General features: G+C 50.6%; 2 protein-coding genes across 4 annotated transcripts in view; one reads left to right on the top strand and one right to left on the bottom strand.

The window, feature by feature from the left end:
- Window positions 1-3662, bottom strand: part of ZER1 (zyg-11 related cell cycle regulator) — a 30391-nt gene extending 26729 nt beyond the window's left edge. For both annotated transcript variants that reach the window (XM_060014025.1, XM_060014027.1), the window contains exon 1: window positions 3541-3662. The gene's annotated coding sequence lies outside the window, so the exon portion shown is untranslated. The remainder of the gene's footprint in view (window positions 1-3540) is intronic.
- Window positions 3663-11872: 8210 nt separating this feature from the next.
- TBC1D13 (TBC1 domain family member 13) lies at window positions 11873-27363 on the top strand. 2 transcript variants are annotated; one of them, XM_060014019.1, is made up of 12 exons: window positions 11873-12015; window positions 13134-13207; window positions 14824-14864; window positions 15467-15528; window positions 15683-15782; window positions 16651-16733; window positions 18502-18661; window positions 21535-21745; window positions 22257-22420; window positions 23391-23551; window positions 23746-23803; window positions 24717-27363. In XM_060014019.1, exons 1-12 carry the CDS (start codon window positions 11993-11995, stop codon window positions 24780-24782), a joined length of 1203 nt encoding a protein of 400 aa, XP_059870002.1. In that variant the 5' UTR covers window positions 11873-11992; the 3' UTR covers window positions 24783-27363. The 2 variants fall into 2 exon arrangements, with proteins under 2 accessions (XP_059870002.1, XP_059870004.1); XM_060014021.2 differs by lacking the exon at window positions 14824-14864 and having other exon boundaries at window positions 11880-12015.
- The last annotated feature ends 78 nt before the right edge of the window (window positions 27364-27441 follow it).

Here is a 27441-nt window from a genome sequence, read left to right as displayed (position 1 = left end):
GATACCTGGGTTCCAGGCTGGCAGTCAAACAGTGATCACAGCCATACTGAGCACCGTATTCCAAGGACTCTGCTAAGTACTCCACATGCATCAACTCACTTAATTCTCCCAACAAGTACACGAGGCAGGAATTATAATCGACAACTTACAGATGAGGCAGCTGAGACTCAGTGGTGACGTGACCGGCCACAGACTATGTACGTGTACAAGGGTCTATATGTACCTATCAGTATGTATACATGTATTCATTAGTTTGAGACCCAGAATTCTGAGCTTTCCATGCATGTTTTCATTGAAGCCACAAATAACCTATAAGGACATACTATTCTGTTTTCCAGATGAAGAAACTATGGTTCAAATATGTGCATTAATGTGCCCAAGTCCCCCAGTAAGTGCCTGGCTCTCTCCACCATTACGCTATGGGCAGGAACTGTTTCTCCAAGCCTCAGGTCTCCCTTCTGCGGCATGAGCCTTTGCCTGCTTACAACCTGGAGGGTCCTGGGCCCTGAGCACAGATGATCGGGCATCACCGGTATCTATTCTACAGGCATATATCATTTTTTGACCACAGGACTAGAAGCTTCCTGAGGACGAGACCTAGTGTGACTCATGGGGTCTCCATGACACAGTGAGTGCATGACTGGTTGGTTGCGGGTGAAGGAGCCTCAGCTCCATGAGGTCCCCAGGCAATATTTACCAGCCTCAATATTCATCAGGGTCCTTATCTGTCAATGGGTTGCAAACCTACCACATGGGGCTGCTGAGCAGATGCCATGAAATAATGGCGAGAAGGTGGTGACCAATAATTATGGAGTGATTTCCTAAGAATAATGCTTGGAGAGATCCTTCTGCTCATTTCTGAAGCTGGAAAATCAGCTTCAGGGATTGAACCAGATATAGGATGTTTGTCTCAAAGTAAATGATCCAACAGGGGTCTCTGAACTCGCATTTCGGGGGTCAAGAACAGCTGAGGTACTGAAGCCTTCTGCCCCAAAATAAGTCGCAGAATCCTGGTGGTGCTAATGACAACAAGAACTGTTTTTAACCTTTGTAGAGAGCTTTAGAATGCACCGAGTTCTTTCATCCTCCCAGTAGCCTTCAGTTAGTGTAGAGATAGGAAAACTGAGGCACAGACAGGGGATAGGACTTGCCCAAGTTCACACAGTGAACCATAGCAGAGCCGGGCTTGAACCCAGCTCCCCAGATGACTAGTCCGCACTTTTACCCACAACAACCGGCTTCAGCACCCTGGCTCTCAGCGTTGGTGTGCTTGACTTTTCGTTTTCAAATCCACTGGCCCAGCTGCCCTGCTCAGCTTATGACCCAGGCCTGATGACATAGTCCAGGCTTAGGGGTTGAGGAGAGAGAGCAACCATTGTTCCACTCCCTATAAGGCATGCTGCAGTCTCAGCCTCTGCTGGGCACATCTAGGATCAACAGTCTCCAGCAAATCCGCCACACACAACCCAACCACACAAACAGAGTCAACATATACTGCCCTTCCCAACCCATCTCCATGTCATATTTATTTCAACACCACCATTTAGCCTATATTATATGGCAGAATAGGGATTTGCTTGCTCTTTAAAAAAAAAAAAGCCCCCATAACCTTCCACTGGTGTGAAAAAAGACAGGACCAAGCCACCATGACAGTGATGTGCAACCACTGTTCCCACTGAGGGGTGACAGCAAGTTTCCACTTTGTCTCCCCCGCTGTTCTCCAAAATTCTACTAGTTCAGGGAGGCAGCCAACAGCTGGTGACATCATCAGCTGGTGCTAAAAAGAAAGGCTTTGAGGTAGACACATGCAAATATTTCCTCACCATTGTCATTGCCATCGGCATACCTGCAATGTCCTGAGGATTTAATATGGGCTAAATGATGCACTAAGCGCTTCAGTGCATGACCTCTCATTTAGCCCAACAACCCTATTTTACAGATGCGGACGTTGAGGTGGGAAAAGGTGAGTTGAAAGTGAAACTGACTGCTGGCTACTATAGCTCTGTGGGTGGTACTTGACTTGGCTGCTTGACTCGCCCAAGTTCTCACAACCAAAAAGTAAGTGGCATGACCAGATTTAACTACAGTGTTCTGTGACTGTCCTTTTAAAATTTATTCCATCAGTGGCCATTATAAAGGTGGAGAAAGGGTACTTACAATGCCAGGCCAGAGCACAATGTCCATTTGTCATCTAGAACATATTTTCTCTGAACACCAGACACTTCAAATTAATACAGTTCTGAAAGGGTGCCCCATTAGACACCCTGTGACCCTGCATCACATGAACAGCCCCTGATATCCTCCCCACCAATATCTGGCCCCTACTCTTCTCTGATTTCCTTGTCAACCACTCTTCCTCTCCTTCACTCTGCTCCAGCCCTATTGTCCTCCTGCTGGTTTTTAAAATCATCAGATATACTACCTCAGGACCTTTGCGCTTGCTGCATGGCTTGCTCCCTCCCTCCCTTCAGGTCTTTGCTCAGATATCACCTTATTAGAGCCCTTCTCTGACCACCCTCTATAAAAAGGGCAACTCCACTCTCTGGCCCTTACCGTGGCCCTTCCTGCTCTATTTTTCTCCACCCTACATATATTTTTCTCCTCCTTACATATATTTCTGATTTGCTGAATGAACTAGTGAACTGAAACAGAGAGACCCCCTCACCACTGGCAACCACCTCCTGCCCTAAGTACACTCTCCTGTGACCCTTTTCAAAGCTGTCCTCAATGCTCATTCTAACCAGTTTGAACCCTGAAGAGAAACATTCTGTAGGAAAGATCATATGGGGTGATTTTTCCATGGAGGCATCAGGCATTCCCCCTCTGATTTAAAAATCAAATGTGCTGACAGGCACAAAGACTGGAAGTCTTGGACTCCTTGGGCCAAAAAGCAGCCAAGTCAAGTTCCACCCACAGAGCTATAGCAGCCAGCAGTCAGTTTCACTTTCAACCCACCTATCAGGCTCCCTTGGCCCTTAGGTTTGCTACCACCCCATCCCTTTGCCACCCTGTTGGATTTCCCCGCGCCTTGTCATCCCTGAGCTTTCAAGCACTGCTTTGGGGAAACTTAAGCTCATCCAACAGGTAGGAGGGGCAGAGGCTGCCTCTTTCAGCCCTGCATCTATCCCCCATTTTGTAGGGGCATGAGACAGGGCGTCATTTTCTTTCTGGAGGAAGGGTGCTCACTTTTAAAGGCATGTTTCTCAGACCTGGCAGCAGAGGTAGAGAAGGGAGTCCTCCCACCACTGGCCGAGATGGACCTTTGCAAATGGTTGCAGCGGCGATGGTGAGGCACCGGAGGCAAGAAGGGAAGGGGGGAGGACGCAGAGATATCCCTTGGCCCCGGGAGCGGACGGGATGCTTCCTCGGCGAGGAGGAGCGGAGGATGCGGCCCGGGAGATGCTGGGGAGGCATGGGATCTAGTCGGGCTAGGGCCGGGGTCTGCGGAAGACGAGGGTCGGAGGGGTGGAGCTTGGGATCCCACGGACAGGAGCCGGGGGCGAGATGGGGGTCGCGCCGGGGGGACTCCGTGGCCATTACCTTGCCCTTAGGGCGGCGGGCGGGGCTGAGGGACGCCGGGTGCTGGCTCCGGGGCCCGGCCCCTCCCCCGATCCGGCTCCTACGGCTCGCAGCCTGCAGCTGCCGCCGCCTCCGCTGTCAACAAACCCGGGGCGCGTCACTTCCGGGGCCGCCCCTTAGCAACAGCTAACGGGTTCCCCCGACGGGTCCCGCGGCGAACGAGGGCGGCGGCGACCGAAGGTTCCGGAGCCCCGCGGCGGCTCTTCTCCCGGACACCGGTTGGGTCTGCGGGTGGAGGAGGGAGCGGTTGGTCCCCACCCCAGTCCTCAGCGCGCTTCTCACGGGCTCTCGCTGGGCTGGGGGAGCTGGGGAGGACCCGCTCGGTGACACCGGCTTCCGGGCCCGCTCTGCCTTGCGGTTTCCCGGAGTCCAGGGAATGATTAAGGGCGGACTGACTCCACCTTCCTCGTCAGCACGGACATGCCTCCAGCGCCAGCCCCTACATCCAGCGCCCTATTGAACATCTATCCCTGGCTTATCCGCAGGTAGCTCGCACCCACGCGTCCAAAAGCGGTCACCATCTTCCCCCCGAAACGCGCTGCTACTTCTCCAGCTAGTTAATGCGCCCTCCAGGCAACGCGGCTGTCACCTGGGAAATGGGGAGTCGGCCTTGGCCCCTGCGTTTCCCTTAGCTCCTCTTCCAGTCGCCAAGTCCTAAGGATCTCTCAAACCAGCCCCTCCCCTCCTCCGCCAGTAGTGCCCGACTCTGTCCACCATCATTTCTCCTTTGGATTTCTGCAACAGCCTCCTAACAGAACTCCCGGCTCCCTCCCCTCATTCTCTCCACAGTTCGACAGTGAATTTTCCAAAACCAATAAATCAGATCACAGCACCCCGCTGCTTATAACCCTTATGGTAGACAAGGATGATCTGTCCCCCGTCTCTCTCCCCACCCTCTTCCCTTATTTGCCCCCCCCCCCACGCTTTCATTCTCCAATTCAGACAGTTTAAAGCAATTTTGGTTCTTTTAATGATCCTCTTCTCTTACATAGGCTCAAATAATTTCTTCCCTACTAAACACTTTTCTTGCTCCCATCTGTATCCTCGTCCTTCTGGTCTCAGTTTAGATGCTGTTTTCTTGACGAACCCTTTCTTGACACGACCCTCCTAATAACCACTTTTGTGGATGTTTTCGCTCTGCACAGTATCTTTTAGTCTTTAACTACGTGTAAGCATGTTTGTGCAATTTTGAATCCTTTAAAAAGCCTTTTGATTTTGAATTCTCAAAACAAGATGTTCTTGTTTAAATAAAAAATCTAAACATTACAGAAATATAGGGTGGAAAAAATGAAAAGTCACATTCAAACCCTAACCCAACCCCAATTTCATTCCCTTCCCCAGGGGGCACCACTCTTTAACAGTTTGGTGAGTATCCCCTTAGTCGTTTAAAAATATGCATGCAAGAGCTAAAACTATAAAATTCTTAGGAGAAAATAAAGGCATAAGTCTTTGTGATTTAGGGTTAGGCAATGGTTTCTTAGGTATGACACCAAAAGCATAAGCACAAGAGAAAAAAATAGACAAACTGGATTTCATCAAAATTAAAAACTTTCGGGCTTCCCTGGTGGCGCAGTGGTTGAGAGTCCGCCTGCCAATGCAGGGGACACGGGTTCGTGCCCCGGTCCGGGAAGATCCCACATGCCGCGGAGCGGCTGGGCCCGTGAGACATGGCCGCTGAGCCTGCGTGTCCGGAGCCTGTGCTCCGCAACGGGAGAGCCCACAACAGTGAGAGGCCTGCGTACCGCAAAAAAAAAAAAAAAAAATTAAAAACTTCTGTGCTTCAAAGGGCACCATCAAGAAAGTGAAAACACAACTCACAGAATGGGAGAAGATATTTGCAAATCACATATCTGGTAAAGAACTAGTAATCCAGACTATATAAAGAATTTATGACTAAATAATAAAAAGACAAGTAACCTAATGTAAAATAGGCAAAAGAGCTGACTAGACATTTCTCCAAAGAAGATACGCAAATGGCCAAGAAGCACACGAAATTATACTCGACATCATTAGTCATCAGGAAAATGTAAATCAAAACCTCAAAGAGATACAACTTCATATCCTAGGATGGATACAATCAAAGAGATAGACAATAACAAGTATTGGCCAGGATGTGGAGAACTGGGAACCCTCCTACGTTGCTGATGGGAACTTAAAATGGTGCAGCAGCTTTGGAAAACAGTTTGGCAGTTCTTCAAAAAAGTTAAACATAGAGTTATCATACAACCTTGCAATTCCACTTCTAAGTATATACCCAAGAGAAAATTTTCACAGCACCATTATTCATAATAGACAAGAAGTAGAAATAACCCAAATGTCCTTCAACTGGTGAATGAATATGATATGGAATAATATAGTCATACGATGGAATATTATTTGGTGAGAAAAAGGAATGAAGTAGTGATACATGCTACAATATGCATGGGACTTGGAAACATGGTAAATGAAAGATACCAGTCACAAAAGATGATACATTTATGATTATATTCCTATGTCCAGAATACACAAATCTATAGAGACAAAGCAGATTAGTGGTTGCCTAGGGCTGAGGGGGTGGGGGAAAAAGGAATTACTGCTAATGGGTACAGGGTTTCTTTTTGGGGTGATGAAAATGATCTAAAATTAGATGGTGATGATCATTGCATGGTTGATGGATGATAGTTGTATATGTACAGCTCTGTGGATATTCTGAGAAACAGTGAATTGTTCACTTCAAATGTATGCTCTAAATGTATTGTATATGCGGGGCTTGCCTGGTGTCGCAGTGGTTAAGAATCTGCCTGCCAATGCAGGGAACACAGGTTTGAGCCCTGGTCCGGGAAGATTCCACATTCTGTGGAGCAACTAAGCCCGTGCGCCACAACTACTGAGCCTGTGCTCTAGAGCCTGTGAGCCACAACTACTGAGCCCGCATGCCTAGAGCCCATGCTCCCCAACAAGGGAAGCCACTGCAATGAGAAGCCCACGCATCACAACAAAGAGTAGCCCCCGCTCAGCACAACTAGAGAAAGCCAGCATGCAGCAATGAAGACCAAAAAAAAAAAAACGGTATGTGAATTATATCCCAATAAAGGTGTTAAAAATGCATTTATAAACATGTATATGTAAACTCATGATGCAAGATGGATTTAACAACATAAATAGGATCATTCTATACAAATTGTTCTGGGACATACTTTTATCACTTTTTATGTCAGATCATATAATCCTGTCTAATTCTTTAGAATGGTTGCATTGTATTCCAGTAATTGCACAATCTTCTTATTGGTGGAATTTGGTTGACAAATTTAGGTAGAAGACCTAAATAGACATTTCTCCAAAGAAGACATACAGATGGCCAAGAAGCACATGAAAAGCTGTTCAACATCACTAATTACTAGAGAAATGCAAATCAAAACTACAATGAGGTATCACCTCAAACCAGTTAGAATGGGCATCATCAGAAAATCTACAAGCAACAAATGCTGGAGAGGGTGTGGAGAAAAGGGAACCCTCTTGCACTGTTGGTGGGCATGTAAATTGATACAGCCACTGTGGAGAACAGTCTGGAGGTTCCTTATAAAACTAAAAGCAAAATTACCATATGATCCAGCAATCCCACTACTGGGCATATACCCAGAGAAAACCATAATTCAAAAATACACATGCACCCCAATGTTCATTGCAGCACTGTTTACAATAGCCAGGACATGGAAGCAACCTAAATGCCCATCGACAGATGAATGGATAAAGAAGATGTGGTACATATATACAATGGAATATTACTCAGCCATAAAAAGGAACAAAATTAGGTCATCTGTAGAGATGTGGATGGATCTAGAGAATGTCATACAGAGTGAAGTAAGTCAGAAAGAAAATCAAATATCATATATTAACGCATATATGTGGAACCTAGAAAATGGTACAGATGAACCGGTTTGAAGAGCAGAAATTGAGACACAGATGTAGAGAACAAATGTATGGACACCAAGGGGGGAAAGCGGCGGGGGGGTGGAGGTGGTGCTGGGATGAATTGGGCGATTGGGATTGACATGTATACACTGATGTGTATAAAATGGATGACTAATAAGAAAAATTAAATAAAAAATAAACATTAAAAAAAGAGTATGAGGGCTTCCCTGGTGGCACAGTGGTTGAGAGTCCGCCTGCTGATGCAGGGGACACAGGTTCGTGCCCCGGTCTGGGAAGATCCCACATGCCGTGGAGCGGCTGAGCCCGTGAGCCATGGCCGCTGAGCCTGCACGTCCGGAGCCTGTGCTCCACAACGGGAGAGGCCACAACAGTGAGAGGCCCGGGTACCGAAAAAAAAAAAAAAAGATTGTCACTGTAAAAAAGAATATGAAAAAGAATGTATATGTATATATATATATATATGTAACTGAATCACTTTGGTGTACACCAGAAATCAACTACACTTCAATAAAATAAATTTTAAAAAAATTAAAAAACATCTCTCATAAATTCTACCAGACACTTAAGGGGTAAATATACCAAATAATACCAGTTCTACACAACTTCCATAAAATTGAAGGGGAGGGAAGACATTCCTACTCATTTTATGAGGCCATCATTACCCTGATACCAAAGATAGACAAAGACATGACAAGAATATAAAACTATAGACCAATATCCCTTGTGAATATAGATGCAAAAATTTTAACAGAATCTTCAACAGAATAAATACAGAATAAACTGAATTCATTTTTTTTGTTTGTTTTTTTATAAATTTGCCGTGCGCAGGCTTCTCATTGCAGTGGCTTCTCTTTATTGCAGAGCACAGGCTCTAGGCGCCCGGGCTTCAGTAATTGTGGCACGCGGGCTCTAGAGCGCAGGCTCAGCACTAGTGGCGCACAGGCTTAGTTGCTCCGCGGCAGGGAAGTCCTCAAACTAATGATTGAGTTTAGCAAGATTTCTGGATACGAGATCAAGAAAAGCAATTAAAAATAAATAATAGGGGGTTTCCCTGGTGGCGCAGTGGTTGAGAGTCTGCCTGCCGATGCAGGGGACACGGGTTCGTGCCCCGGTCCGGGAAGATCCCACATGCCGCGGAGTGGGTGGGCCCGTGCGCCATGGCCGCTGAGCCTGCGCGTCCGGAGTCTGTGCTCCGCAACGGGAGAGGCCACAATAGTGAGAGGCCCGCGTACCGCAAAAAAAAAAAAAAAAAAAAAAAAATGAAACCAGCGGAATTCCCTGCCGGTCCAGGGGTTAGGACTCCATGCTGTCACTGCTGAGGACCCGAGTTCAATCCTTGATTGGGGAACTAAGATCCCGCAAGCCGCGCAGCACAGCCAAAAAAAAAAAAAAAAGAAGAAGAAAAATAAAAAAGAAACCACTGAGGAGAACCTATAATATTTCAATATATAAAGTTAAAAAATTTTTATTAGTGCTTGTCAAATTGCTCTGTGAAAAGTCTTTACAGGTTAACTCTCTTTAAAGCTGTTTGAGAGAAATTTGTTTCTCTACAACCTAGTGATGGTAGGTGCAATAAATACTGATGACTTTTCCCAGACCAAGAGGCACAGTATGGTTGTTCAATTCATATTCCTCTGAGTATTAGTCCAATTTATTGTTATTTCAGGTTCTAGCGAGACATTTTTATTTCTTCTTTTTTTAAAAAATAAATTTATTTATTTATTTATTTTTGGCTGCGGGTCTGCGTTGCTGCACGCGGGCTTTCTCTAGTTGTGACGAGCGGGGGCTACTCTTCGTTGCGGTGCGCGGGCTTCTCATTGCAGTGGCTTCTCTTGTCGTGGAGCACAGACTCTAGGCACGCAGGCTTCAGTAGTTGTGGCACGCAGGCTCAGTAGTTGTGGCTCGTGGGCTCTAGAGCGCAGGCTCAGTAGTTGTGGCGCACAGGTTTAGTTGCTCCGCTGCATGGGGGATCTTCCCGGACCAGGGCTCAAACCCGTGTCCCCTGCATTGGCAGGCGGCTTCTTACCCACTGCACCACGAGAGAAGTCTCATTTCTTCTTTGAAGTGCCTGCTTATAAGCGTTGCTGTCTTACCTCCTTCAGGTGTTTGCTTAGACATCACCTCAGAGCAGTTTTCCTGACCCCCTATGTAAAATTGCAGCCCCTCCCGCTGCCCACTCCTGTTTTATTTTCCCCTGTCGGAATTTATCACCATCTGATGTACCATTTAGTTTACTTATTTACCTTATTTAATGTCTAACTCCCCTCACTAAAATGTCAGTGCTTCGAAGGCAGAGATTTTTGTCTTTTATTCACTACTAAATTCCCAATACCTAGGACATATCTGGCATGTCGTAGGCACTCAATACATTTCTTGAATGACTGAATGCTTTTTTTTTTCTTCTTCTTCTTGGGGTGTTTGTCTTTTTCTTGTTGATTTAAGAACTCTCTATACATTAGGGAGATTAACCCTTTATCATAAAGGGTACATATATTTTCCCCTGTTGATGCTTGTCTTTTCCTTTACCATTTAGAGACTGAAAATTTTAGGTAGTTATATATCTGTCTTATATTTCATGGCTTCTGGGCCTTATGTCTTCCTTCTCCAAGATTCTAAACATTTTTCTATATATTTTTGTTCTAATCCCGTAGGATTTTTCCCTTGCAGAGCTTTAATTCATTCAGAATTTACTTTCCTGTCAGATGTCAGATAAGAACAGACCTTTATTTTTTTCCGAATGATAGCCAACTGTCTTTTTTTCTTAACACGTTGTTTGTGTTTTTCCCTGTCTTTCTAATCAATCTTTCAAAGGGCTGGTGGTATTTTTTTTTTTAACCTGGAAAAAATTCCTGTCCTATTGTGCAATTAAGTCAACATTTATTCATTTCTTACATTTCATGCAAAGGAACATAATCTTTGTATTCTGATGAAACATTATCACAGTACCTAGCACATAGTGGGAGCAGAAATTGTGGGATGAGTGAATAAAGGAACAGGTCTCCCTGTGCTTGCTCCATGGAGTAGTGAAATCCTGGTGGGCAGCAGCTGAGAGCTGGAGGGGCTTTCGAGATTATACAGTCCAGTGACAAACTTTTCACCGATCTGTGGAGAAATTTAAAAAGTAAGGACAGGAGTTCCCTGGTGGTGCAGTGGTTGAGAATCCACCTGCCAATGCCAGGGACACTGGTTCGAGCCCTGGTCCGGGAAAATCCCACGTGCTGTGGAGCAACTAAGCCCGTGTGCCACAACTACTGAGCCTGTACTCCAGAGCCTGTGAGCCACAACTACTGAGCCTATGTGCTGCAACTACTGAAGCCCGCGCTCCTAGAGCCTGTGCTCTGCAACAAAAGAAAGCACTGCAATGAAGAGTAGCCCCCGCTTGCCGCAGCTAAAAAGCCCGTGCGCAGCAACAAAGACCCAACACAGCCAAAAATAAATAAATGAATTTATTTAAAAAAAGAAAATCTGCCTGCCAATGCAGGGGAGAAGGGTTTGATCCCCAATCTGGGAAGATCCCACATGCCGCCAAGCAACTAAGCCCGTGCGCCACAACTACTGAGCCTGCGCTCTAGAGCCCGCGAGCAACAACTACTGAAGCCTGCACGCCACAACTACTGATGCCGAGCACCTAGAGCGTGTGCTCCACGAAAGGAGAAGCCACTGCAAGGAGAAGCCCGGGCACTGCAACAAAGAGCAGCCCAGCTGGCTGAGCGCAGCAATGAAGACCCAACGCAGCCAAACATAAAATAAATAAAATAAAATTTCCCTTCTGAAAAAAAAAAAAAAAGGACAATTATGCACATATGCACATATAGGTGTAGAGAAAAAACACTGAGAGGCTGCCAACTGTTTTTTCTTGGGAAGGATCCTGAAATTTTGGCTTTCCTTTTCTATTGTCCTGATATTATGATAAATTTCATGTTCATGAAATCCAAAAGTCAAGGAAACACTGAACTGTAGTCTTGCTCTTCCATCCAATGTTTATTGAACCATCTGCTCTGTGCAGTCACTGCTATAGGCGTCGAGGGTTCAGCAGTGAAAAGACCAGCAGGCAGGCCTTGTATAGTTTAGCAGGGAAGGTCTACATCCCTGAAACGATAACTCAATAGCTTATTGCAGGTGATGAACGTGTAAGGAAAAGGACAAGGTGACAGATATACTGCCTAGTTGGAAGCTGAGGCCCAGGAAAGGTCAAGGAATAGCCTTGGGGAGCATAGACCGCGCGGTCACCTGCGCGATGGCGCTCTAGGTCCGCGGGCCTCGTAGATGGGGGAGCGGAGGCGGGACCGTGTTCCCGGCGTTCTCTTGCCCCGCCCACCCCGCCGCGCCGCCAGAAGGCAGAGCGGAGAAGGGGTGGCACGTGAACGGGGCGGGGCGGAGCAGAACGCGCGCGCCTGAGGCTGAGTTTCCGGTCGGAGGCCTTTGCCCAGCGCCCCGCGTCCCTGAGGGGCGGCGGCGCTGGCGGCGGCGGAGGCAGCGGGGGGATCCGGAAGTCAACACCATGTCGAGTCTGCACAAGAGCCGGTAAGGGGCCATTGGGGCAGACCATCCAGGCCGCTCCTGGCCGGGTTGCCCCTTCTGACCTGCGGAGGGGGCGCGCGGATGCGGCCATGAACCGAGACACCCCCCGCCCTGCCCCTGGCAGAAGGTTTTGGGCGCCTACTTTACAACCTCTTTGCTGTGGGCCTGAGGGGGGCACGGAACGTGGACACCTCTCCTGCCCCTCGGTGTCGCCCCTTTTCTCTCTTTCTGTCTCTTCCTCGCCCTGGATCCCTTCCCCTGGTGTCTTCCTCTTCCAGGGCCTCGATGCCCGATCTCACCCCCACCTCCCGTCCTTTTTTCCCTTGTTAACCCTTTGCCCCAGTACCCTAGTCTGTCCAGATGCTCCCCGTCCCACGTGTCCTTTTCTTACTAGAAATGCTAGAAAACCTGGATTCTCCAGTTTGTTCTCTTCTCAGGCCAAATCCTGCAGCGTTGGCTAATTTTGCTCACTTCAGTTTTCCTCCAGGACTTGTTTTTTTTAAAATATAATTTTATTTACTTTTTGTACATCAGGTTCTTATGAGTTATCTGTTTTATATATTAGTGTATATATGTCAATCCCAATCACCCAATTCATCCCCCTCCCCCCACTTTCCCCCCCACCCCGTGGTGCAGGACTTGTTTTTTAAACCTTTTGTCCTTGCCTGCGGGCAGGCCCAGAGGTCTTCTAATGGTTATACATTTGAGCTTGGAATGCTGATTACACAGGTCCTTGTCTACAGATCAAATTACTCCTGATTCCTAGGGTTTTTTGAGTTCAGATAGCAGCAGTGTGTTGGGCCTGGCCAGCAGGAAGTGCCGTATAAATGCCAGCTCACTAAATATTAGAATGTGTCTGATTTCGTGGTGCTCATTTGAGAACCTCTAGACAAGAATATCTGTACGTTTCTGGGCTTAGAGGAAAAAGTGATCTCTAGTTCTCCAAAGCTGCCTTTGGCCAGGTTTTGCTTGAGCTTTGCACATCTGTATGTCCCGAAGGGGAGGGAGGAACAGGTTGGAGACTGGTGGTGTAAGGGAGCTGTGGGCTTTAGGAGTGGTCGCTAGGCCTGTCATCTTGGGGTTTGGTTGTCCTCCATTTGCCTCCCCCTCCCTCCTTCTAGGATTGCAGATTTCCAGGATGTCCTGAAGGAGCCCACGATTGCCTTGGAAAAGCTTCAGGAACTCAGTTTTAGCGGTAAGAGGCAACTCTCCGTTTTCAGGGTTTTCCTAGAGCAGCGTTGTGACTAAGATGGAGGGGAGGGTGCCCAAGGCCACACCGGGCCGGGTCTGGGGGCCAGCCTGCCTTTTGGGGCCATCTCCAGCTTCTGTGGAGCTGAACAACCAGTGACTACCCTGAGCTTGGAGGGGGTTCCTGGAGCAGTGGCGGCCACAATTAGCATGCCTGTAGGCCTTAGACAGGGTGCTTATGGGCCTATAAATGATGCTCATTGCTTCCTGAGAGTAACTGGAGGGCAGAGGGGAGACTTCGTGAGCAGAGGTCAGGTCTTTCCTCATTCCTCAGCAAGCTTCCTGTCTTGTAGAATTTGGTTAGCTACAGAGTGGTTCCTGGTTCTATCCCTGGCTTAGGATCAAAGCCAACTCAGGCAACAGTGAACTTTGGTTAATGGTAAGATTCCAGCCTTGAGACACTCACTTTAAGGAGCTGAACCCCAGCAGCTTTTGACTTTGCCCTCCGTGGCCTGTTAACTTCTCAACACAGAGGCTTTTGCTTGTCTTTAAAAATACCCGAAGGTGTTCTGGGTAGCTTCTTGTGACTGCTCTGCCCTTGTAACTTTGTCAGCAAGTAATGCTTGAGTTGCCTTCTTCATCCCCATGCAGATTCTGAGGTGGGTAGCTCCTGTTCACTGTACTGGGGAGACGGTAGCAACAGCTGCTTTAGCGAGGTTCATGACAGTATTTCAGGAGAAGTTTGTTTTTCTGTTCAGGAGTGATATTTAGGCCCTGAAGATCTTTTTTTTTATTATTTTTTAAAATATCTTTATTGGAGTATAATTGCTTTACAGTGGTGTGTTAGTTTCTGCGTTATAACATGGCCCTGAAGATCTTGAGGGGTTTTGGCATCTGTGCTGAGCTGAAGAATCTGCCAGGCCCCAGGGGATGCAGCCTGCTGAGTTGGGCTCTAGAGTCAGACAGACCTGTGTGTGAGTCCTTGATTTCTCTATCTTTACAGATACGTTTCTTTATCTGTAAGATGGGGACAATAATGCTGATCTTCCCTACTTACTAGGGCTGTAATGAGGATTAAGTGAAATAATGTCCGTGAAGCCCAAAACACTTAGCATTCATAGCTTTGTTTATATTCCACAGATACTTATGGACTACCTGTTGTGGGCCATGCCCTGGGCTAGGTACTGGGACTGTAAGACAAATTTGGTCCTCGTCTTTCTGGGGCTTACCCAGTAGTAGGGGTTAAAGATGTTAAATAAATATACAAATTACATTATACGATCCCATTTGTGGTGGATGTTGTGAAGGAGAAGCGATGGAGTTATTACTGTTTATGTCAAGGGACCTGACTTTGTTTGGGAAGAGATGGTGGTTGGTAAAGGCTGCTCTGAGGAAGAAATATCAAGGGTGAGAAGGTGTTATCCTCAAAAGAACATTCCAGACGGGCCATGGAGAGAGAGTACACACAGGATTAGCATCTAGTCTAGTGATCTTTCTGGCAGAAAACCATCCTTGAAGAAGTACTTCTTGCCCACTCCATTCCCTGCCGACTGGCTCCAAGGTGGAGGACTGGGGGGTTCTGGGACTCTGCGGGGGCGTGACCTTTGCCTGCTATGTCCACAGGCATCCCCTGTGAGGGCGGACTGCGGTGCCTCTGCTGGAAGGTGGGTGTGCCTGGGTTGGAGCTTCTGCTCTTCTGAGAGTCCCTGGGTTCCTGCATGGGCTGCCCCCACCCCTGGCCCCTTCTTCCTGTTCTCTGTCTTTCCTTGCTTGTCCCAGGAAGCTCTTCTGGGAAGTTCTGTGTTTTCTGTTTCTCTTGGCGTCCCCTCCAGGATCTCCTTGGGGATGGAACACTTTGTAATGCCAGCGAAGCCCTCTGCTTCCTGGTCCAGACAGCTCAGTGGTAGTGATGCTTATTGGGACAAAAAAAGGCTGCGCTTTGCCTAAAGCCTTTCGCTGAGGTGGGAGCAGAACCCCGGTGTCCTGGTTTCCAACCCCTTTGAGCACAGAGTTTTATTATCGTTTGGAAGAGTCTGTGTGAGGAAATGCAGTAGAAAGGGCTGGTTCAAGATGAAGGTGGGGGAAGCCAGTGGGGAGAAAAGGGGAGGCTGCCCCCAGCCCATGCCTGTGTTCCTGGGTTTTATTTAGCCCATCTTGCTGTCTCCGGGGTTTCTCAGACGTTTTCTTTGAGGCCTCTCAGCCTCCATCTACTTCCAGGGTTGGGCTGGGGGGGTCGCCAGAGCTTTGCTCTTCTCTCTCTCTGCAGATTCTCTTGAACTACCTCCCCTTGGAGAGAGCGTCTTGGACCTCCATCCTGGCCAAGCAGAGGTGAGATGCTGACAAAGGCGGGTGATGGGAGGCCCTTTGTATCAGACAGAGCAGGTGGTGTGAGCCCGGCCCACTTCCTGTTGCTGCTGCTGCGCTCCGGGCTCCCTGGGTGAGACCTTTGGGGATCATCCCTCTCTCCTCTTCTCTCCTACAGGGAGCTGTATTCTCAGTTCCTGAGGGAAATGATCATCCAGCCTGGCATCGCCAAGGCCAACATGGGTGTATCCAGGGAGGATGTGACCTTTGAGGACCATGTGAGTAGGGGTCCGCAGTGGGGACCGAGGCTGCAGAGTGGGGAGAGGTGTGGGCTTTGGAATGGACTAGGTCCCTCATGCCAGAGGCCAGGTGCAGCTGCTCTTGGTCCCCTCTGGCCCTCCCAGTACCTCATTTCTGCATTTAGCTCCTCAGCCCCTGAAGGCTGTTGTCTCTCCCTGTTCTCCGCAGGCTCTGGGCCCAGTCGGGACTGTAAGCAATGACTGGGATCACAGGAGCGTGTGTGTGCAGCGCTGAGCCAGGTCCTCCACGTGCATTGTCTCCTTTCCTCCTCAGTCCCCTTCCTTGAGGAAGGTTCTGTGATAATTATAGTTGAAGGGAGTCAGAGCAGGGCCGGCGGGAGGATAAACTGCCTTTGTGTGGCCTGGAGGAAGCCTCGTTCCAGCCACAAATACCGAGCTCCTCCCTGGTGCTTTGCAGTCGGGAAGTGGAGATGGATTGGACCCAGGCCGATCCTCCAAGGACTGGAATTGGCAACTCAAAGTAGTAATGAGTTAGATTCGAAGAGACCTAATGATACAATATTCATTCATTCAGCAGGCAAGCGTTTAGTGAGCACCTGTTACATGCAGCATTCTAGAGCTACAGACAGGAAAGACAGAGTCCTTGCTGCGCAGGGAAGTACTCAGAGCGGACTACGGGGCTCGGCTGCCGGGTGTGGAGTGTGATCGTGCTTCGGGAGGCTGCACGAGGCCTGTGCTGCCCCCCAGCTAGCTCACAGGCTGTCTCAGCAACAGCTGCGTCTCTGCTGGGAATGCTGGTTCGGAGGCACTGCTCAGGCCCCCAGACTGGTATCTGTCCCTGGGCTTCTAGCCGGCCGAGGACAGAGCAGCTCATTTTCCCTGACAGCCACTCAACCCTAACCCCGACAGCCGATGGAACACGTACTTCAAGGACAACGAGGTGCTGCTGCAGATCGACAAAGATGTCCGGTGAGCAGGGCGCTGGGTGCTGGGAGCCGGCCCCTGGGGCTTCTGTGGGATTTCCAGTTCTTCTGCCCTGTCCCTTCCCAGCCCAGGCCCGCAGGGGCGTGTTTGAGGAACTGCTGGTGAGTTGTCCTGGTAGCTGCGTCCAGGCCCTAGTGGTAGCAGGCCTGGGGTGGGGCTGGCGGTGCGGTGAGTGCCCTGAGTGCCCGGCTCTCCTCTCTCCCTGCCTTAGTTTCAGTTGTAGCCCTGGCGTCTGTGGATTCATCTCTTCCTTCCTTCAGCAAATATTGAGGCCCCGCTACATGGCAGGCTCAATGGCAGGCTGGGCGTTGAACGCGGAATAGACAGACATGGCCCCTCTCCTTAAGGAACCTAGAAGCTGGCAGGGAGGACGGGAAGACGGATGTTCAACAAAACAGATCCGTGTCACTAAAGTTTGTGGAGAATGCTCTGAAGGCAGAGTTCAGGGTGCTTCAGGGCACCCTGAGGTCGGGAAGCCTCGCCTGAGGCGGCAGCTGAGATGGGAGGAGCGGGCACCTTGGGGCAGGAGGGAGGGGAGGGGAGGGCCCTGTGGTGCTGGGCAAGGAGCTGCTGTGGGAGGCCCTGCGAGCCTGCAGAGCTTGGCTGTCTGAGGAGCAGTGCGAAGGCCCGTGTGCCTGCGGCCACACTGGAGGCAAGCGGGGGTCGGACCATCACTCCATCCCAGGGGTGTGGGGCAGGCGCGCAGAGGTTTTAAGCACAGGAGCGACAGGGTCAGAAGTGTGTTTTTTTTAAACTGTGAGCTACGCTGTGTGCATGTGCATGCCGTTCCTCTTGGTAGAGAAGTGTGGAGACGCTGGCTGTGCTGTCCTGTTGGGTGGGCGAGTCTGGCAGCGGGTGACTCTTCCACAGGGCTGGGTGAGGAGCCGGCAGGCCTGTCTGCAGTGGACCCAGTGCTCAGAGCTTGGGTTCTGAGTCTGCCCGCCTGCTTTCAGTTCTGCCTTCGCCGTTTGTGTTTGCAGCCCCTCGCCACCTGGGGCTGCTCCTCTCCTGTGCGCATTGTGCCCGCAGTGGGACCCCAACCCTGGGCTGCTCAGCCAGGGGGCAGAACAGGCTCTTGCCTCCTTCCTTCTCAGTCTGGAGCCTCTGCTCACCAGGTGTTTAATAGCCCCATTTAAGTCAGGAACCACATCTTGAACCCAGTTCTGGGGAAACAGGTCCTTACCCTGGTAGTGATTGTAGCACGTTGTTCAGTGTTTATAGAGGGCAAGTTTGCAGTGTGCTCTGTATAAGATCTTTGGAAAATGTGCGTGTATGCAGTACATATATTTTAAAAACTTGATCACGATCTAGAGCCTGTCTCCCAACTTGCTTTTTTCTCTTGCTCTGTCTTGAGCATCTCCTATGTCAGCTGTGTAACATTCTGTTGTATAATGTGTAACTTAACGAAACCTCTTTTACCATTTTAAGCCACAATGCAGTTGATAACGTTTGTACATATGAGATATTGTTGACATGGAAAGACGTTTGTTTTAAGAGAAGAGTTAAGACCCTAAGGACACTTAAAAATACATATGCGTGTGTGTGTGTCTATTTGCAAATACACGTAAGATATATGGGTATGTATACATATACCATGACTGTATTGCTTTTGAAATAAAATGTTATTAATTAAAAAACACACACACACATACAAGAGGCTTTGGGGATGCTGGGGCATCTGGCAGCAGGGTGCTGGTGGGATGCCTAAAAATTCCACGCTGAGTAACAGTCCTCTCCTGTTCCGTCTTGACAGAAGGCTGTGCCCAGACATATCCTTCTTCCAGAGGGCCACCGAGTACCCCTGCCTCCTCATCCTGGATCCGCAGAATGAGTTCGAGACCCTTCGTAAGCGGGTGGAACAGACGACACTGAAATCCCAGACGGTGGCCCGGAACCGGAGCGGGGTCACAAATGTGAGAGGCAACCTGGAAGCCCCAGGGACGCCCCGTGATGGCCTTTTCCTTCCTGCTTCTCTTGGACTTGTGGCCACGGGCCATCAGAGCCCTGACCGTCTGCCCCGAGAGTTACCCAAAGCAGCCTTGGTCCTGCCCGGTCCCCCTCCAGGCTCTCTCTGAAAGTCAGGCATCAAAGGCTGGTGTAATGGGTGTGGGGGAGGGCCCTGCTGTGCAGTGAAGGAGCCACACTTCTGGTCTGTGGTGTAGACGGCGCTTGGAAAAGTAACTACCAGTGTGATGAGAAGGTGCGGTGGGAACAGTGATGGGGGGAGCCGACCTGGTCTGGGCATCAGGGAAGACTTCCCTGAGGAAGTGACATTTAAGCTGAGGCTCCAAGGATGAAGAGGAAAGAGACTTCCAGGTGGAGAGGATGGCATGTGTGGACGTCCTCAGGCCGGAGAGAGCTGGGTGTGTTCAAGGAAGGGAGTCCAGCATGAGGTGGGGCAGGGCGGGGTCGGGGGGTGGGTTGGGGGGGGAGGGCTGCTGGAGGATGCTGGAGAGATGAGTGGTGGTGAGGCCAGCGGGGCCTTTATCCTGGGGGCTGGGGACTCCTGCACCATTCTAAGAGCAGGGATGTGATTTAAGTCTGCCTTTATACAAGATTTGACTGGCGGGGGCAGGAATGGAGGTGGAGAGGCCGCCTGGGAGGCAGCTGAGGCGTCCAGGCAACGGGGGGTGGGGGTGGGGGTGGGGGCTGGGGTGGAGTGGGGAGGGGTGTGAGAGACCTAGGAGAAAAGAACGGTAGGTCTTGTGCTGGCCGGGTGATGCCGAGTGCTTGAACCTCGGTCTTCTAGCAAGTTCCTGTGGTTCTGAGAAGCTGCTTGTAGCTAAACAAATATGTTGTCTTGTTCCTCAATTCACACCTACTGCTTTGGCACCTGGAGCTTTGACTTGTTCCTCACAGTTTTTAGCTGTCTTCCAACAATGGAAAAATCCTCTGTAACCTCCAACAAGCTAAGCTCGTTTCCCCCAAGTGGAGTGACCGGTCAGGGCTTTGTGTTTCCAGGAGAGCAGCCGTTTTCCACCACAGGGGTGACGGGGCCATTCTGGCTGATCCCCGGGTTCCACGTGCTCACGACAGCTGGGTGTGTCAGGAGGTGCCACGTGCTTGGCTAAGTGGCCCCGTGGCCGGGTTGGTGGCCCTGCTGCTTGGCTGCTGTTCTAGCTGCCTGGCTAGATGGGGACCCGGCTTCTGTCATGCATTTTACTACAGTAATTGGTGGCTGAGAACTGATTTTAGGTTTGGACCTGGTCCTGGTGATAGAGAACCGGAGCGCAAGCTCCATTGCTAAACCTCTGGACCAGTGGCTGGGCAGTTTTGAGTTTAAGCGGACTGTTTGATCCTGGGCAACTAACACCAGCTCACCTTCCTGGGCCTCCGCCTCTTCTGTAAACTGGGTGTGATCATTTCCGCCCTGTCTGGCTTTTGAATTGCCCAGAGGGTGAAATGAGGTCATGGCTGTGCAGATTCTTGGAAAGCAGTGGGCACTCTCTGAGGCCTGGGCCTCGGGTTCTAGAGTGAGCTGGTCTGGGCTCACTTTAGTGCGAGACGTCTGATGAGTGCCCTAACATTTCTGAGCCTCAGTTTCCTCATCTTGAAAATGATGTTGAGAGAGTATTCTAGGCCGTTCAGGGCATTAAACAGGAAGGCTTGTGGAGCTCTGGGTAAACATTAGTGATGTGTGTGTCTGTGTGTGTGCACACGTACACGCATATGTATATGTGTATACACGTGTATATATAGTGGAAAAGGGAGTTTCCTGTTTCCAGGACCCTGGGCTTCCCGGACAGCTTCATACTCTGTCCCTGCGTGGGCGTGCCTGTGGCTCTCATACAGTTAACCCCAGGCACCTGAACCTTTACGAAGCTCCCAGGGGATCCTGATGTTGGGGACCTCGGCTCTATTGCATGAGTTTTCAGCAGGGATCATCTCTTCATTCATCTCCCAACTTTTTCTTATGAAAATTTTGAAACATTCAGAAAAGTTGAAGGAAGAGTACAATGCACACCTATATACTTTCCACCTAAATTCAACAGTTGTTGACCTTTGGCCATGTTTGTGTGTGTGTCATATATAGACAGACGTCCTGACCCTTTACCTCCAAGTACTTCAGCAGGCATCCCGTGAGAATGAGGACATCCTCCTTACCATTGTCTCGTCTACGGAGATTAACCATAATCCGTAATAAGACCTCACGTCCAGTCCAGGATCGGGTGTCCTCAGTCGTACTAAGAATATTTTGGTGGTTTTAAATCCAGACCAGCACCTCTTCAGTGTTTATGCATTGCATTAGGATGTTACGTTTCTTTAGTCTCTTCATCTGGAGCACGCCTCCACTCCCCCCTCCTCAACATTTGACTTTTTTGAAGAGTCTTAACCAGTTGTCTGTTTTTGATATATTTTTATATTTTTTTAAAGTTTTTTTTAATTGAAGTATAATTTACAATAAATGCACAAATCTTAGGTATACAACTAGATGGACTTTTTCTTATGTATACACCCGTGTAACTGCCAACCAGATCAAGACACGGAACGTCCCCATCATCCAGAAAGTTCCCTCATGCCCCTTCCTAGTCAGTACGCCTTCCCTCAGAGGTAAGCACCATCTGACCTGTATCACCATAAACGAGATTGCAGCCCAGCTGGCTTGTAGGGTGTCGCACATTCTGGATTTGTCCGCTTGTTCCCGGTGGTGTTGGACGCGTTCCTCTGTGCCCTGGGTTGCCCATGAGATGGAAGTTAGGTTTCGGCTCGTGGGTGAACATATCTGGTGAGAACATACTGTCGGTAGTGCCACCCACCTTAACGGGCTGCTCCTCTTCTCCCCCAGATGAGTTCCCCGCACAAGAACGCGGCGCCCTCATCCGTGAACGAGTATCAGGTGCTGCCCAACGGCTGTGAGGCCCACTGGGAGGTGGTGGAGCGGATTCTGTTCATCTACGCCAAGCTCAACCCTGGCATCGCTTACGTGCAGGGCATGAATGAGATCGTGGGGCCCCTGTACTACACGTTTGCCACCGACCCCAACAGCGAGTGGAAGGGTAGATAAACGGGCTCCAGGCTAATGGGCTTTATCGTATCTAGCTGTGCAGCTCACTTCCCTCTTTTGGGCCTTCATTTTCTGTCGGATAAGCGGGTTGGCCTGGATCATCTCAGATCTTTTCTGGCTTGAACTTTCTAGAATGTTAGATGTTTACTGACCTCTTGCTATCTGTAACTGAATTTCTGGTAGAGGAGATGAGCTGTATATACAGGAAGCTGAACGATAGAAAAGATTTAAGTAAGTCACGATATGAAAAAATGTCAGCAGAAGAGTATGCAATCAGTCGCTGAGCTGGTGTACAGCATTGTCAGGTGTGAGAAGAAAGAAGTGATGTCCTTAGTCAGGGGTGGAGAGTGGCCACGGACAGAGGAGGGGCGCAGCCTGACCAAGGTGGGGTGACTTGGTGAGGCTCAGAGGGGAGGGGGGTCTCGCGTAGCTGAGCGGTGGGGTGGGACACGGGAGGGTGCCAGTTCTCTCACGGCTGCCCTCACCCTGCCCATCTCTCCCAGAGCACGCTGAGGCGGACACCTTTTTCTGCTTCACCAACCTCATGGCTGAGATCCGGGACAACTTCATCAAGAGCCTTGACGACTCACAGTGTGGCATCACCTACAAGATGGAAAAGGTGTACTCCACCCTGAAGGATAAGGACATGGAGCTCTACCTGAAACTGGTGAGGACCCCCAGCGCCACACGGGCCAGGGCAGACAGAAAGGGGCAGAGGACGGCAGGCTCCTGAGCAGCCCAGGCCCAGGGTGAGGACTGGCTGGAGCCTGGGGCTTGGACGTGGCTGCTGCTGCCAGGGAGTGCTGAGCCGGGTGCCGAGGCGGGGCCGGGGGACCTGGGCAGCAGGTGGTGGGAGCCTAGCGGGCTGGGGGTGGGGGGGGTGGATGCGGTGCCCCGTGTGCCAGGCGCGGTGCGGGGCCTTTACTGTGTGCTGTTAGTCCTCTAAGAAAGGAAGTATGAACTTCATTTTTAAAAATTAGTGGAGTGGCATTCCATGTTTATTTCAGGAAACAGTTCAGTAAAAAGGACATTTACTTATAAACAAAACAAGTTTCATGAACAAGAAGATATATATATATATATATATATATATATATATATATATATATATATATAAACATATCTTTTTAAGCAAATACGGAATCACATCTTGCTGTTTTGTAACACGCTTTTTCGGTCAATAGTATTCGCTGTGGCTGACCAGAGGGCTCGTCTCCATTGGGAATAATTGCCTTGCAGGGCTGCCGTATGGAGTAAATAAGTGAGATATTTACCACGTTAAGCACAAGGCCAGACACGTAATGAGTGCCCAATAGTGGTTTCTCTGTCCATAAATCCAAAGTTATAATCTGTGTAGTGTATTTATTAATCTAAGGAGCTGATATAAAAGTTTGGGTATCTGGCTTCTCTCAGAAAAACATCAGACGATCTGACAGCGTTGGCTGGCAGCAAGCAGGAGCTGCCCTTGCACTGAGCGAGGCTCCCTAGGCAGCTCCGTGCCATCCCCGCCCCAGCGTGCCTGGCGCTTACGCCTGGCCTGCTGCTTATATGAATTCACGTCTAATAGGTTGCATGGTGTTCCGTGGCAACCAGCCAACACGGATTCTTGCACCCACCCTGCACCTCTGTCTCCCCAGCAAGAGCAGAATATCAAGCCCCAGTTCTTCGCCTTCCGCTGGCTGACGCTGCTGCTGTCCCAGGAGTTCTTGCTGCCTGATGTCATCCGGATCTGGGACTCCCTGTTTGCCGACAATAGCCGCTTTGATTTCCTCCTTCTGGTCTGCTGCGCCATGCTCATGTGAGTGTGGCCGCGAGCAGGGGGCGGGCAGGGCCTGCTCTTGAGAGGCTGGTGAGAGCTTCTGGGATCCTCAGGCGAGCATCAAACCAAACTTGCTGCGGGTGCGGTGGGGCGGCAGGAGCGGGAAGGGGCCCGGCGGGCCTGCACTCGGAGTGGCCCAGGGGCCCAGCGCTTTTGTTGCTTGTTTTTCTTAGACTGATCCGCGAGCACTTGCTGGAAGGGGACTTTACGGTAAACATGCGGCTCCTGCAGGTAATGGAGTTTGGAGGGGCAGGCTCAGTCTTCAGCCATGAGACAGACACTTAGCAGGCGGCCGCCCCATGCCAGCTGCTGTGATAGGCTGCGTCAGGATCAGGAGAGGGTAGCAGGGCTTAAGAGTCCAGACCCTGAGGCAGGTCTGTGTTTGGATCTGGGTTAAATCTGGCTTTGCCACTGACCTTGAGTGTGGTGTGGGCTTGAGTGAATGACTTGGCTTCTCTGAACCAAGCTGGTTCAGAGAAGCCAAGTCATTCACTCAAGGCTGCGACTTATTACCCAGTATGTGGTTATAATGCCCGTTGGTAATTGTGCTCAGACCGGGGGAAGGAAAGCGTGGGCCTTAGTGGTTAAGAACATGGGCTTGAGAGTCAGACGATTTGGGGTTCACATCTTTGTTCTCCCGTGCTAGTCATGTGACCTAAGCTAAGTGGCAACCTCTCTAGGCCATAATTTCTTTGCCAACGCCTGGCCTGGGGTTGGTTTTCAATAACTTCATTGACTAGATCTGTAAAACGGGCAGATTCACAGTAAGCCCTCATTGGGCTGTTGAGGTGACCCAGTGAGCTAGTACATGGACAGTGTCCGGCCCTATTCCAGGCTCATTGTCAGTGGAGGTCAGGGTTCGATGGCAGGAGTGAGGAGAGGTGAAGCAGGTGGTCCTTGTCCTAGGGAAGGGGCTGTGAGACCTTTTGGGTGGTGACTAGTTGGGTTGGTTAAGTTAACTGCTGCAGTGGGTGTAGTATAGCTCCATGCAAGGTTTGGGCAGACTGGGCCTACCCTGTGCTCCCTATCCCTTAGGCCTGGGGTCCAGCATGGTGACAGGTCTACTGGAGAGGGCTGGGGGCAGCAGAGGTGGTGAAGGGTGAGCTGAATTCTCAAGCATACTGTTGGCCTTTCCCCTGCCCAGGATTACCCCATCACAGACGTCTGCCAGATCCTACAGAAAGCCAAGGAACTCCAAGACTCCCAGTAGCCTGGCAGCAAGAGGCCCAGGTTTGGGAGAGAAGCCACCGCCGACCCCTGTGCCCTAGCTTCTGGGACGTGCAGGAGGCCGTGGGGTCCCAGCCAGCGGGGCCGCTGCAGGATCAGCCCACTCCAGGCCTCTCACCCTGGTCGCTCCCACCGGGGGCCGGCTGGGCCCTGCTCTTCCCAACCACCGAGCCCTGGCTCCTCCCCCCACTCCACCCCTTCAACCCTGGACCCTTGACCCAGGCTGCTGAGCAGGGCAGGAGTTTGTGAGGTGGTGTCCTGGGGCTGGGGCAGATGTGGGCCCTGCGGGCAGGCAGGGGCCCCTCCCTGCCTCTGCTCTGCTTCTCTCTTCCTGCTCTGTCTTCTGGGCGCTGGTCAGGGAGGTGCTTGGCAAATGAGCCAGAAACCACTTCTGGAGGTTGGTGCTTGGCCTTCTCCACAGGGAAGGTGACACCGTGAAGGAGCTAAGAGGCTGCCAGGCCCAGGTCTCACCCTCTGTCTCTTTCCCACAGAGTGTTTGTGTGTGTGTTTGTGTGTGTGTGTGTGTGTGTGTGTGTGTGTGTGTGTGTGTGTGTGTGTGTAGTTGTGGGTTGCTGTGTATGTCTTCTAATCCCCCTCCTGTGTGCTTCTCTTTCGTCTGTGTGTGTTTTCATGTGTATGGAGGGAGGTGACTCCCTCTTGGTCTTTGCTTCTTGTCTGTCTCTGCCTCCGTCTCCCTCTCTCTCCTTCCACCTCTTTCACTGAGGGTGTGTGGCTCTCACTCTGTCCGCCCCTCTCTCCGTTGGCTCGCTCTCTCCCCTCTCTTTGGGTTGCCTTATCCCCAGCCTCTCCCCCACCCTCCTCGCTATGCCCAAGAACCCTGGAGACAGAATGAAGAGTCTGGCTGAGCCAGGCTCCTGGAGGTCAGCCTTGACCTTCGCAGCCTGTTCCCATTTCCCAGGTCTAGGCTCCCAGGGCCCCCAGTCCACAGTGCCTCACTCGAGGGCCCTGAACCCTTGCCCCACCGCAGGATTCTTGGAAACCCAGAGTTGCTGAGAATTAATAGCCCATGAAGCTTTGAGCCTTACCCACCTGCCCAGGGAGGGAGGGGGGAGGAGAGGGAGAGCTGGGTCTTCCAGAGGTTCCCCCAAAGGTCCTTCTCTCCCGAAAGAAAAAGGACATTAAGGTTGGGATCCAGGTGCTTCTAAGGTGTAGTCGTTCCCATGGCTTCCAGGTGCCGGCCCAGGGCAGGCGAGTCCCATAAAGGGCGGTGGGATCAAAGGGAGTCTCTCTGGGCCAGGTGTGGCCAAGCTCAAAGGCCTGGGTCCTGTCAGGGCCAGGAGAGCCATGTCTCCCTCAGGCAGGGGAGCTGAAGGAGGTGCAGGCCCTTCTCCGGTCACCTGCCGGGCTGCTTCCAGGATGTGGGGCCCATGCCTACTGAGTAGGAGCAGCCGGCTCCTCCCAGGCTGGGCTGTGGGACTAGTGGGCCTATTCCGACCAAGGCCCTCCCTCCTTTTGTGAGGAGGCAGCTGGTTTGCATCTGGAAGGCTGGGTAACGTAGCACGTAGCACGGGTCCTCTTCATCTCCCCAGACTGGCCAGCAGGGACCCTCAGGCCCCCCGGAAACTTCCTTAGCCTGACAGCCAGGACTTGTGGCTATGGGCCAGGGACAGTTTTCCCAAGGAGGTGCCTTTCCAGGCTGTCCATTGGATGCTTCTAGGACTCCATGCACTTGCCTTTTTCCTCCTCCTCTCCCAGCACAGTATTTGGGAGATTTTTACTATTTATTCAGACTCCTGGTTATTTATTGCAGATTGGCAAGTGCTTGATTTGGGGATGAAGGGTAGGACTCCAATGGTGGAAACCAGCTGGAGTCATGGTCTTCCTGACCTTCCAAGGTCAGTCAACATCCTCTCCGCCTGCCTCTGGGACCTTCCTGGTTTTCCAGCAGGTCCTGCCTGGGAGGGCCCTGAGCTCTGTAATAGAACTGGGCCTAAGGGAGACAAGAGAGTTGGTATCCTTGCCGGCCTCCAAGACACCGGCATGGGGTAGAAACGCTGCTTCCCAGCAGCCTGGCTCACCCTCTTCCCAGAACTTGTCAGCTGGTGGTTCAGTCACAACTTGATCCCTTCACAGCCCTTCGCTTGGGCCACAGCCTGGGTCCCAGCAGACACTGCCCAGGACACCTGATGCATTGCCTCTTACCTGTCCCTCTACCTTCCCTCCTGGGACCATACTAGAATCACTGCGTCTCATTTGCCTCAGTGGCAGACCTGGGTCCAGTGCCCTCTCCTTGACCTTGTGATGAAGGTCAAAAGAGCACAGGGACCATGTCCAGGTTAGACTGAGCTCGCCAATGGGAGGACCTGCCCTTCTCCCTCCCCAGACTCTCAAGGGAGGTCCCCAGAGAGCTAGAGACCCCGAGGCTTCCTGCTTGGGAAGCTGCCCCCAGGACTTTGGACGCTTAGAGAATGGGCTGTATGAATTCAGCAGGTCTCATTCCAAGGGTCAGAATGTTAGTCTGCTTTTGTTTTTTCATCTGTTTCGTTCTTTGAATCAGTGCTGTTGATGACAAGTTGTCTTTAATAAATCATGTGTTCTTTGCAGTGGGCATTGGTTCTGTGAGGGGCTGAAACCTTCAGGACCTCTGAGCAGGAAAAATGAGCAAAGATGGAGTCAGGAAG

Source organism: Delphinus delphis, chromosome 6 (assembly GCF_949987515.2).
Source record: "Delphinus delphis chromosome 6, mDelDel1.2, whole genome shotgun sequence".
Lineage (NCBI taxonomy): Eukaryota > Metazoa > Chordata > Mammalia > Artiodactyla > Delphinidae > Delphinus > Delphinus delphis.
This window is presented reverse-complemented; position numbering and strand designations above follow the sequence as displayed.